Source organism: Sphaerodactylus townsendi, linkage group LG13, assembly GCF_021028975.2.
Source record: "Sphaerodactylus townsendi isolate TG3544 linkage group LG13, MPM_Stown_v2.3, whole genome shotgun sequence".
Lineage (NCBI taxonomy): Eukaryota > Metazoa > Chordata > Lepidosauria > Squamata > Sphaerodactylidae > Sphaerodactylus > Sphaerodactylus townsendi.
In genome coordinates this window covers 32042353-32055551 of record NC_059437.1, presented here as the reverse complement: position 1 = coordinate 32055551, position 13199 = coordinate 32042353, and the positions used below count along the sequence as shown (strand labels likewise).

The 13199-nt window shown below is 46.1% G+C and overlaps 1 protein-coding gene across 3 annotated transcripts in view; it reads right to left on the bottom strand.

Moving 5' to 3' along the window:
- NLGN3 (neuroligin 3) overlaps nt 1-13199 on the bottom strand; it is a 51752-nt gene that overhangs the window by 25825 nt on the left and 12728 nt on the right. For 2 of the 3 annotated variants that reach the window (XM_048514127.1, XM_048514128.1), the window contains exon 2: nt 7252-7932. In XM_048514127.1, the coding sequence (XP_048370084.1) occupies nt 7252-7729 (478 nt within the window). In that variant the 5' untranslated portion in view covers nt 7730-7932. Of the gene's footprint in view, nt 1-6118; nt 6179-7251; nt 7933-13199 lie in introns of all 3 variants that reach the window. The other variant, XM_048514126.1, reaches the window with a different exon arrangement.

Below are 13199 nucleotides of genomic sequence, written 5' to 3'. Positions count from 1 at the left end.
GTTGTCTTGGGAAAAACAAACCCAACCACCCTACTTGGAGGCATCTAACTATTCCTTGAAGAATTGAGCTTCCAGTAGGAATGCTTAGTTTAAAAATGTGCCCTGTTTTACACCTCTACAGATAAAGGAAACCATCATTGTTCCCCCAAGATAAAGAGGGACTGCATTACTTTGGCTTCCTTTACAACCTTTTAAAAATCCCATTAGTAATTTCCAAGCCAAGACTCTCCCTCCTGATCCTATCTCAGTGGGCATCAATGAGTAAACACTCCCATAGTACAAATAAGTCATCATACACGAATGAGTTGTGTCCCTCTCTCTGGTCAAAGTGTTCTTATGACTAGACCAATCATTAAAATATCAATTAGTAGTGCAGAGTAATGGCCACATCATCTCTTGGATCTCAGCTGGGATGGAAGATGTTTCTGCAAAGGAGCATCTCCGCAGATGCACCTGGGCATATTGGTAGCTGCCAAAGTCACCATGCCCAGCAAGAGATCACTTAGCTTATCATTCTACTATGAAATCTCTAGCTTCCATGCTAAGTGCCATAAGACCAGCCTTGTCCATAAATGGGGTATTTCTGTGCATAATTAAGCATGTTGTACATTTAAGGATCTGGAAAAGGAGAGTTTAATTATTCTACAAACTTGTTTCCTACACCTGCAAGTCCAAGAATAATAATACTCATGCGAATTAGGTTCAGGATCAACTCTGTGCTTTAAGGTTGTACCTGTCTAGTCACAACCAATGGGAACATCTGCAGGACTTAAACTGTGAGCCTCCATCCTGACTTGGTTGAAGGGTAATGGAAATATCCTGATAGTATTTTTTACCCAAGCATTCTCCATCTGGAAGCTGGCACTCCATCATTAAAGTTAAGTTGAGTGCTTGCCAAGTAGGAAGGAACAGGGTGCGCAAGCTATTCTGGAGCTCTGTGGGTACATGCTGATTTGGCAGGCGTTCGAGGGACCAGAGATCACTCTAACGGTCGGCACTGGAAGCCTCTCAACACTTCTCTTCACTGTAGGCAGGGTGGGGCCTAAACAGCCCTGAGAGCAGGGTGAAGTCATTGAAGCAGCTAGTTGTTGGCACCATGCAAGTGGGAGTGGCCTGCCCAAAGGTCACATGCCAAGGCTCCCAGGAATGGGCCCCCACAGGGCAGTCTCAGTGCTCAGAGAGAACCCCTGTGGATAGGTAAGGGAGAAAGTGACTGGGAAAGCAAAGCAAAGGGCCCAGAGAAGAGAGCCCAGAAAAGGGGGAGCCAGAGGAAGATGCTTATAGAAGCTCAGAACTGGCTGGTGATGGATCCATGCTGAACATCTATAGCAGGAATGAGGAAAAAACCATCCAAAGGGACCCCAGAAGCAAGGTGGACAAGACGGAGGGTCTCTCAGAGTTGTGCATGGAAGATAGAAAAGGTAGGTGGGTGCAGCTCAGTGCAGAGATGTGTCAGGGGCACATAAACATACTGAAGGAACTTGAACCAACAGCTCTATGCAGAAGCAATGCCACTAGACAGAGATAATAAAGGACAAAAATGTATCATAAGGCTACAGCTTAATGCTGACAATGCCTCCAACTGGAGTGCAAGAACAACAGACTTTTTACATATATATATATTTCATTACAAACTTACATGGGAATGTATTGTCGAAGGCTTTCACGGCCGGATTCAACTGGTTCTGGTGGGTTTTCCGGCTTTGTGGCCATCGTCTCGTGGATCTTGTTCCTAATGTTTCACCTGTATCTGTGGCTGGCACCTTCAGAGGTGTATCACAGAGTGTTAGGAACAAGATCCACCAGACCACGGCCACACAGCCTGGAAAATCCACCAGAACCAGTTACATGGAAATGTACACAAGTTTACAAGTATGTAACAAAGCAGCCATCTATACAAGAACAAGCTAGCTGGAAATCTAGACTCAATGCCAACCTCATAATGAAACTTCAAGGCTCATTCTGTAAAAATGATAACAAAAATGCAGATAAATAGAAAAGTCCACAAGGAAACCCCCAGCCCAAAATATAAAATGTTTATACTTACAAACTGAATGGTACTAAGAAACACAACTTATTACAATGACATGCAATAATCTAAAAAAAAACCCCACCAGTATGTACAAGTACAATCAATTTATAACCAAAACTTATAATGTAAACAAACAACAATAAATTTAAAAAGTTTATAAAGAATACCAAAAGAGACTGGGTTCTGCTAGCTTGATTCCCACTTCTCCCAAAGTGTTTAAAGGAGCCAGAATACAAGGCGAATTATGCAATCCACAAAGAGGAGAGAGAGAACAGCCAGGTGCAATCATTCCCCCATTACAAAAATGGTCTTCTTAGACAATTAAACCTGGAAACTTTCAAGAGAAATTGGAAAAAAGTTAACGATTATTTCATTCGAATGGATAGTAGAAAATATTCAGTGTTAAATATATGTTGAATATCTTTTCTTTTCTTTTCTTTTTAGATACAATAATAATGAGATGCTCAAGATATTATCTCCATGTATTTATTAGTAAGGAAAATTATGCAAACTTGTCAGAAAATTGTTCCAGCCCGTAAACTAAGCATGGAGACTGTCACAGTAATCTAGATGAAAGTCGACTATACAATATGGAACCCACTGGAGCAGCTTAATTTTTTGGCTAATTGCTTGTTTAGGTATCCAATGCTGCTGGGGAATATGGAACAAACAATCACACAAGTGTATGTTGGACAGTTAAGTGCATCTGATATGTTTTCCTTTCCTTTTCTTCCTCTGTATTATGGTCTTTTTTTCCTTTTTTATACACAAGTTATGAAATGGAATGTACAGAAATGGAAATAAACATTTTCTTTAAGCAAAAAAACCACACAAAACAAAAATGGTCAAAAGTCAATTGACTGATTCAAACCGGAAGGGTGGAGTGTATTCAAATAAAATATAAAAAACTCTTGAGGCAATGTAATTTGCAATCCACATCCTCCTCCACAACAGAGATAAGGGCTAAAACTCCAAAGCGTAGTGAATTCCAAGGATGATTCATAGGCAAAAAATGGTCAACAAGGAAAGTGTCCTTAATTCCATTCCTGATATGAGAAGAGTGTTCAAATATACTTAATTTCAATTTCTCCATGTTATACCAATATAATATTTTTTACAAGTGCAGACTATAAAATATACAGAATTTACAGGATTGCAGTTGGAGAAACTAGCCAAATCTTTGAAATAATTAGCCTCAAGGAAAGACACACTCCTCATTTCAATTGCTAAAGAACAGGCAGCACAGTTGCCGCATTTAAAGTGACTTCACACTGATAAGAGTTTTTTCAATTGCTTGCTAGAGTCTGAGTGGATCAGAATATCTCCCAAATTCCAGGTTCTTCTAAATGTTATTGAAGGGGGAACAGGACAACCAGGGAGATCTTGGAGAAGTGGCCAATACCTAAGAATAATATTTTAATACCTGAACTTAATTCAGTAAACTCAAAAGTAGATACAATCCTAGCTGTATTAGTGCGAGCATTTGGAGTAAACAACGCTTCCCCAGATGCACTGTCAGATCTCATTCTTGCTTTATGGATGATAGACCATATCACATTGCCTATTCAGTAGTTTAACCTCTATTGTTTTAACTGCCCTCTTATCATCTTTCTTAGATGAGGAGTTCCATATAGACCAGAGAAACAAACCATAAGGAAGGTTGTTTTTTAAAATGCCACGGGTGGAAGGAGATATAAAGGAGGTATGAGTTCCTATCAGTGTCCTTCCTAAACAAAGCAACCTGAAATTTATGATTACTGGAAATGTACATCACTAAATCCAAAAAAGGTAAAGATATCTCACGACTAGTGGCTGTAAATTTTGTGGTAGGGTGGATAGAATTTTACCATTCACAAAATGGATCCACCACAGTAGGATTAGAAATAACAAAAAAGAGGTCATCTATAAACCTTTTAAACTATAGAATATAATCAAAAAAAGGATTGACCTGAGCTGTCAAAATATGATCTTGTTCAAAGCATGGCATAAATAAACAAGTAACAAACGGACCTAAGGAGGACCCCATGGCCGCATCCCTTTCTTGAATATAATATAATTTTTCATAATGAAATAATTATTTTCCAAAACCAAATCTAATAAATCCAAAAGAAAAAAGAGGAAAAAAAGGAGGAAATAAATCATCTCTCTGATTGAGAAAATGTTCCACAGCTGAACAAGCCTCTTCAAAGGGATGTTTGTGTATAAATATATGATATCCACTGTAACTAACACAACTCCTGAAGGAACATGAAATCCTTCCATCATTTTAAAAAAATGGCTTGTGTCCTTAATATAAGTGGGTGTTTTTTTAACAAATGGCTGAAGGCACATGGGTTCCCTCAACAAACTGAGCATCAAGTAAGAAACCTACCCCCAAGACTATAGGTCTACTGAGGGTGGGGGTTGAATGGGTTTATGAATGTTGGGTAGACAATATATGATAGGCATCTTGGGATGGTCCCTGATCAAAAATTTAGATATTGTATAATTAATGTAACTACAAAGATTACCATCAGTCACAACCAATTGTAATTTATGCTTGGTTATATTGAAAGTAAGCATATTTGAAAACTCTTCTAGTATCAGGAATGGAATTAAGGATTCTCCACTTGTTCACCATTTTTTGCCTATGAATCATCCTTGGAATTCACTATGCTTTGGAGTTTTAGCCATTATCTCTGATGTGGAGGAGGATGTGGATTGCAAATTACGTTGCCTCAAGAATTTTTTATCTTTTGTTTGAATACACTCCACCCTTCTGGTTTGAATCAGTCAATTGACTTTTGACTATTTTTGTAATGAGGGAATAATTGCACCTGGCTATTCTCTCTCTCCTCTTTTTGGATTGCATAATTCGCCTTGTGTTCTGGCTCCTTTAAGGACTTTGCAAGAAGCGGGAGTCAAGCTAGCAGAGCGCAGTCCCTTTTGGTATCCTTTATATATATATGTAATGTATTGTTATTTGTTTACATTATGAGTTTTGGTTATAAATTTATTGTATTTGTACATACTGGTGTTTTTTTTGTAAATTTGCCTATTTCATTGTAATAAGTTGTGTTTCTTAGTACCATTCAGTTTGTAAGTATAAACACTGTATATTTTGGGCTGGGGGTTTCCTTGTGGACTTTTCTATTTATCTGCATTTTTGTTATCATTTTTACAGAATGAGCCTTGAAGTTTCATTATGAGGTTGGCGTTGAGTCTAGATTTCCAGCTAGCTTGTTCTTGTATAGATGGCTGGTTTGTTGCATACTTGTAAACTTGTGTACATTTCCATGTAAGTTTGTAATGAAATATATAAGTAAAAAGTATGTTGCTCTTGCACTCCAGTTGGAGGCTTTATTTTGTCAGCATTAAGCTGTAGCCTGGTGGTACATTTTTGTACTACCTTGTGGTTGTGTACCACCCCTTTTGCTCACTAGGGCAAAGATGGCACACAGAGCCAGGCAGTTCCCATGGCAACTAGAGACAGCCAGGTGCTGGCCACACACCCTACATACTAAGTGGGGAGGAGGGAAGAAGGGGGAATGCCAGCAAAGCACCATTTTGTTTGGCCAAATTTCAGCAGGTCCTCAAACAAGGTCCTAGGGCCATCAGTTCCTTCATCTCTGTCAACCTCATCAGAATGCCACCATATAAATTGATTAGCAAAAACAGGTTCTACTGAGCAACATCTGACAGCCTTAGAAGATGGAAGCTTGGCCCTGCCAGTGGGAAAGGGAAGGGCAGATGGACCTCACTTCTCTAACCATCCGGAACAATCCAGGGATAACTGTGCCTAGTTGGGAAGACTGGAAACCCTACATATTTTGCCAGTTCTAATAAGAGTTGGGAAATATCCCCTTGTACTGAAAAGAGAGCATTTGAGGAAGCTCCCCAGAGGCTGGCTTGCTGGCCAGGCAGATAGAAAGACAGATAGAGACAGACAGGCCCGCAAGAAACCCCAAAGGGAGGCCCTCCACCTCCCCCCGGAGAACAAGGAGGGGGAAGCTGCAGCAGCACGGGGCAGGCCAGGCGCCCCCTCGCTCCCACTCTCTTTCTTGCTTCTCTCTGTGCCCCTCTGCCAAGCTCCGGCTCGCTACCTACCTCCTTTCCTACATATTTTCTTGTTGGGCTTTCTGGCGCATTCCTTGGAAATCCGTTTTACTGTAAAATGAATAAAAGACTACAAAATAACAGGAGGCTCAGGACGGCGTGGGCATGCAATCCCCTCCTCTTCCCCACTTGCCCGCCCGCCCATCCATCCCCAACACCCCAGCCCCCCTTCCCACCTTAGGGACTGACCGCAGGGAAAGGAGAGGGGAAGGGGGCTGCTGCTCTGGGAGGAACACTCTGGAGCCACGTGTGTGCTGGGATGGGAGGGAAGTGCTAAGCATGAAGCCCCCCACCTCGCCTCTGGGGGAAGGAAGGGAGGGGCAGGGGTTGCCAACTCTCCCCAGTGTGGCTGTACCGGTAAGAGGCTTCCCCACCTGATGGGCTCCCCTCCCCCCTTGTGGTGAGTCTGGGAAGGCCTTCCTGGGGCTGCTACTTACCATTGGTAGGGAATCCTCTGGAAAGGAAGTGTTAGAGAACGGCATCCAGCCTCACCACAAAAGGGCCAGGTCCCCCCTGCACTGTAGTCCAGGCTGCCCCGTGCACACCCACCTGGCTTATCAGGCACCAGGAAGAGAAGGAAGCCCTGCAACTCGGCCTTCTGGGGGAACGGCACTGCTGTCCCAGTACGAGAGAGCGTGTTTTTCCCAATCGGTCACTGCCCCGCAACTAACATGTGATCCTTCAGCAAGGGGAGGGGCATAGACAGAGAAGGGAAAGGAACGGACAACCCCGAAGCAAAGTCAAGACAGAACCTGGCCCTTGGTGCCCCCAAACCAGCCACTCGCTGTGAAGGTCTGAGGTCAGCCGGAGAGTTTTCTTATCTTTTGCAACACAAGAGAGGAGCCCATGATGATGCCATGGCAGGGGAGGGGCATAATGGGGAGAGGCAGTGCACATGAGAGGGAAAGAGCAGAGAGACAGAAAGAGAGGAAGAGAGAGAGGAAGAGAGAGACAGCAGGAAGGCACAGGGCACAAGCAGAGTGACCAAAGAAGCATCTCCACAAACAGACGGCATGCATCAGGCAGGGGAGGGCAACGCTGGCATGCTGCAACCGTGTGAGACCAACCACTGAGAGAGAAAGAGAGAGCCACGTGTCCTGACAGCACCCCCACTGGGGACTCACCATCCTCTGTGGGGATGTAGATGTTGAGATACAGGCAGTCCTCGTTTGGATCTTGGATATAGGTAGCCACAAAATCCAGGTTGGACGTGAACCAGATGGGCAGCATGATCTCAGGCACGGCCGTGTGGATGTTCTGTGGACACACTGGGGAGAAGTGGGTGGCATTCCGTATCCCTGACCAGGAGGAAGGTGGCTCTGGGGGCATGAACCGCTTCTCCCCAACAGGAGGCGCTGCATAGGGCACTCCCAGGTACTGGTCCACAGGGCCCAGGATTTCGCTGGGCAGCGGCACCCGCACTCCACGGAGCTTCCCGTAGTGCGTGTTGACGGTGGGCGAATACACCTGGCTCTCCATCTGTACCACGGAGGAGGCAAAACTGAGAATCCACAGGGCCAGGCGCACTTCCCACCCGACAGCTGCCTCAGGCACTTGCAGAAAGGGGAAGAGGAGCGGACATAGGAGGATTGACCGCCACATGGTCTGGGAAGGGCGGCACTGGCAGCCAGGCCTCAAGCAGATTCCTGGGGCTCACAGAACCCCCATGATGGAGAAGGAACAGAGTCTGCAAGGGGAGATGGCAGGCAGAGCAGTCCTAGGGGTGGCTGGGGGGGGGGGGTCTTCAGAGCCTCCGGATTGCCCACAACAGCTCCTGTGCAGAAGGAACAGATGTTCTGGCAGCTCTGTAGGAGAGAAAGAGAAGAGAGATAAAAAAAGAGGAGGTTAAGAGTGATGGGTCTGGCTGGGGCAGCATCCCCTCCATTAGCCAAACTAAGCCATAGTAAAGAAATTCTGGCTGATTACCCACAGGGCAGCTGCCATGCACTGGCAGCTGGCATGTGTCAGGACAAGAAATCTTGTCCGGACGAGCTGCCTCCCTGTGGCACTCCGAGAGAGGAAGCCCTGGCATAGTTCCTCCTGCCCCACCTGTGCTTCTCACTTTGCCCATGGAAAGCAAGAGCACTTCTGCTTTGCACCACAGCGGGGCAAAGGCAGGGCACAGCCAGCCATGGGTAATCGGCCTCTATGAACTTTCTCACATGGCCAAGGACAATGAGCTTTTATAAAATCTGGGCAGACACACAACCCTCGGGAGCAAAATGCCCAACATGCCATACACCTCCTCCCCCCAAAGTAGTCAAGGTGTTGTAGCCCAAGACATAAGGAAGTGGTCACTCAGGGCACATCCCTATATGCTACAAACTTCAACAGTTGCAATAGGTATCTCATCCACAAATAACTGCTGGGAATTGCAGTTCGGTAGCAGGAATTTGTACACTCAGAGCACACGATTGCAGAAACTATGACCGAGAAACGACATCACAATTCAAGGGGTTTAGTGTAGTGAAGACTGAGCAGACTGTCTCAGTCTAATTAATGGTTCTGGGTTCAAGCATCTCACTGGCATCAGACCCTCTGCTGCTAGAAGCAGGAGGCAAAGTAGGATTGCCAATTTCCAGGTGATGGCTGGAGATCTCCTGATCTCCAGGTGACAGAAATCAATTCACCTGGAGAAAATAATCACTTTAGAAGGTGGATGCTAAGGCATTATACCGCAGTGAAGTCTCCCCTCCCCAAATCCTGCTCTCCTTAACCTCTATCCCCCAAAAACCTGGAGCTACCAACCCTAAAGGCAAGGTAGGATTGGAACTATTGACCCCCACCCAGCAGATACCTGTATAGATGCTAGAAATCTGCCTGGAAATTGCCATTTTGGTCCCGAGAGTATTACTTTTGATTTGGCATGCATTGCACTAGGGCTATTCTCAGCTAGCAATGTGGAGAGAAATGCTCAGTTGCTGTTAGCTTTGCTTCACGTGCCCCAGAGTGAAATCAGTTTAAGCCTCCTAAGGAAGATCTAAGCTCAGCCACCCAAAACAGAAGTCATGAGGTCTGGAAAGTATCAAAGGGTGACTCCTTCTGAGAGAAAAAAACACAACAAAGCAACAGCTACAAGCTAGACAATTTGTCACAAAAGCAGACCCTGCCAGGTTCTTAGGCAGCTTGCAAGTTTTACACAGAGGGAAATCTCACTTACCCACTGGCTGGATCAATATCTTCCAGGCCAGCCTTCTGGATTGCTTTTTATAGAACAAACAGGTTTTGTTGTCCATGAGGACTGCACAACTGAAGCTCTTGGTTTCTTGTATTCAGGCAATCAGCATTACGCCCCCTCACTTGAAACCAGTCTGACAAACCCTCACCCGGGTTCCCTTCTCTGATCACAGGAATTAGTCTCCTTAAGCATTCTGAGCCAGTCCAGATCAGAGGTTCACGATTTCCATTTTTCCTCATAGATTTTGGATAACATCCTTTCCTTTTAAAGCTCTCCGAGGGAATGAGATGTATTATCACACGTCTTTTCGCATTAAAAATACACAGTTCAGAGACAGAAAGGAAGAGAAATCATATTTTTAGACACATTCGCCTTAGAGGTTAGAGCTTTCACAATTCACAGGGTTCTTCAGCAGACAATGGTTTGCCACAGGGGTCAACTTAACACACACACACACACCCAGTCTATAATGGTGAATCTGCATTACAGAAGCCTGCACTAACCGGACCCTCTAAAAAAAACTTATTTAAATTTGTTTAAATTTTAATTTCATGCTGGTACTGTTTTGGATACTGGCAGAAACTTGGGTTTGTATTAGTTTTATCTGACATTTGTGCTTTGTGTTTACTGGTATTTTGCACATTCTACATAATACTGGCCTGCCTTGCAGCGATGTGAAAGGGTTTACCAGGAAAATAGGTGTGATATGCTTTGAGCATGAAGGGGAAAGCTCTGCATAAATGCTACTTATTATTGCTACTGCCATGGTTGCTACCAGGGAGGATTCCTCTGTCCCCCAAGCCCCGCCACAGCCTGTGGGGAACGTTTCCTCTTCCACCAGTGACGCACAGCCTCCTGAGAGAACCACTTGCCCTGTGACTGGCACATTATCCTCCTCGACAGCTGAGAAGCAAGGGAACCAGGTCAGTGTGACACACACAAGGGAGGTGATGCCAGAAGTCACAGGAGGCGGCCCCCACATGGCCATGCTGGCCCAGGGCATAGCAAGAGGAAGCCTCTCTGCTTTGTGAAGGGCTGGTGCAGACGAGAGCCTAGGAGGGCTGCTGAAGGGAGCTGCTAGGAGTGGCAGCACTTCCCCTCCCCTCGCCCAGAGTCACTCAGCAGCGTCTTTTCCTTATATAAGGTGGGAAGACCAATCCTTCCCTTCAGTGCAAGGGCTGCAAGGACGCAGGTGAAGAGAAGCCCCCTTCGGCATCAGAGCCTGCAAACTGAGCCCCCACCCCCCCCTTGAACGAGATGGGGCTGCGTCCAATGGCAGCTGAGGCAGGGAGCCCACCCTCTACTCTCAGCCCATCAGGGCAAAGCAGACGGAGGCTAAAAACCAAGTCATGCAGGACTGACTGCAACTAGATGGCTCTGAGATGTGGGCGGGAGGGAACTTTCACTCCCCCTGAAGCAGGCAAATGGCTCTTGGGAGGCGCTCAGGAGGGCTCTGCTGAGCCGGCTTCCCAATTACTGGAGCATGAAACAAGGGCCTGCCGCAGAGGCAGCTCCGGGCAAGATATTCTTACTCACTTCCAAAGCGACTCACGTGAAATAAAAAAAGAGGAGGGAGGAAGTCACGGAAGAGATGCAAAAAAATGAAGACTACATAGAAAAAAGCCTACGCAGCCAGGGGAGAGTTTTTTTTCCTCCAGACAAGACTGGGCGAGCAAAGCTTTTGCAAAACTCAGAATAACTCCAGAGAAGGGGGCACCACCTCCTCACAGCTGCCGTGAGGTTGGCCAGAGAAACCAGGAGTGCTTCCAAACAGAAGGCTGAGAGAGCACTGAACATCACCACTCAGGACACCCACAAGACACATGGCATCTGGGCCCATCCAAATGGCGCAGCCCCAGCTAAGTGGCTGCAGTATCAAACCCGCAAACCAGAAGGAACCTTTTCCTGGAAAGAGCTCCTTTGAGCCCACCTCTGGCTTTTAGCTACAACTGGAAGTCTGGACACAGTTTAAGGCAAAAGTGTGAAGGCAAAAGAAGTGGTGAGCCACAAGATGCCAGCAAAAACTCTGGCCAAGGAAAGGGAACTGGGCCAGCAGGACACCACGCAGCACAACACCAGAGATTGTTTCACTAACTGGGCTAGGCTTTCTCTTTCCCAGCAAACTACATTTCGCGGTTTGAATGTGCAGGAAAAGTCATTTCCTGACAATGGGCTGTGTCGTCTGGGTAGGTTAGTGATGGCCGCACCGTCTACTTCAAAACCACAGCGTCTGGAGAAGTCCTAAAATGTGGCATCGTCTGCAAATTTTACTACTTCACAGTCATTACTTAATACATGAAAGGAGGGGGAAAGGAAGAGGTTGATTGTGATTGCCCCTTGCAAGATGAACCAGCTGTTCCAGACAGTCCTTTAATTAATATTTTGGGAGCATCAGTTGATAAACCACAGAAGGATGTTTCTCTTTTAATGCTGCTTTTCCTTAAATTTTCAGAATTAACTTCTCACTTTGCATATAATTCCAGTGGGGGTGGAAACACTTTCCTGCTTCCTGGTTCTGCACAGCACTAAGCATCACAACTCAGTGCGCTGTTATAATGTCCAGCTAGGAATGAGGAGAACAAATACGTACTCAGCCACAAAGTCCACTACCAGTTACTCTCAGACTAACCTACCTCACAGAGCTGTTGTGAAGGTAAACTGAAGGAATGGGGAGGGGCATGTATTCCACCCTGCGCTGCTCAGTGGACGCACTGGACTAAAATGTTAGACATTCAACTGAAAGTAGCAACCAAGTTAAAGGTTTTCCTGAGCTGCTCAAGGCAGGAACTCTCTGGTTCTGTGCTCACGCTCAGTTGGGAGATTGCCAAGAAAGATGGCCAGTTAAGATGGCTGCTTCAGGTTTGTTCTCCCCAGTTTAGTCAAACCCAACATACTGGCATGCCATCGTGCAAAATGGCCCATGGAAAGGAACGTTAAATTTAAGGCGGCTAATGCCAAGCAGTGGTGGCGAACCTTTGGCACTTCAGATGTTATGGACTACAATTCCCATCAGCCCCTGCCAGCATGGCCAATTGGGGCTGATGGGAATTGTAGTCCATAACATCTGGAGTGCCAAAGGTTTGCCACCACGGCTGGTGAATGCAAGTCATGGGAGGGGATTTGCTGCCTCTCGTTCTCACACCTGCAGATGGAGGGCTGAGTGACATTTGGCCTAGGCAAGCTGATAGAACAGCACTCTTCTCTTGCCAAAGTGACACAATTCACTTTGATGGCCAGTGACACCAACCACATGTCACTAGCGGCCTAGTTACGCAGTAGAAGGTCAGAGGCTTTGATCTCAGGGTTACCCCAAGGCACAGGTGTCAAACTTGCAGCCCTCCAGATGTTATGGGCTACAGTTTCCATCATCCCCTGCCAGCATGATGCTGGCATGGGATGATGGGAACTGTAGTCCATGACATCTGGAGGGCCACAAGTTTGATACCTATGCCCTAAGATGATGAGAAAAAACCCCATCAAGATTCGAAAGGCGACTCTGCTACTTCGTCCCACCCCGCACTGGCCTGCTTGAGTCATACATTGGCTACCTATGTTGCTTTAAAAATCTGTCAACTCTCATCATCCCTGCATCTCAAGATGGATAGTCCCTGATCTCTTTCCTTACAGGCAGAGAGGAGGAAACCTTCACCCCCAGATACACACCAGCAGCCTTGGTATCTCCAGCTCTGGTGCACCAGCTTGATGTATACAGAGCTGTCAAAGCCTAGCCAGGTTTAAGGCAGCCTGACCCTCAGTCTCTCAGTGTGTTTGCAGCTAAGCTGTGGCCATATCAGAGTCTGAGAAAGAAGCCGCTTGGCAGGCCAAAGGGGATGCGGGATTGGAATGCTGGCTGGAGTAAAAAGACATGACAAGAAAGGGACGGAGTGGGGACGG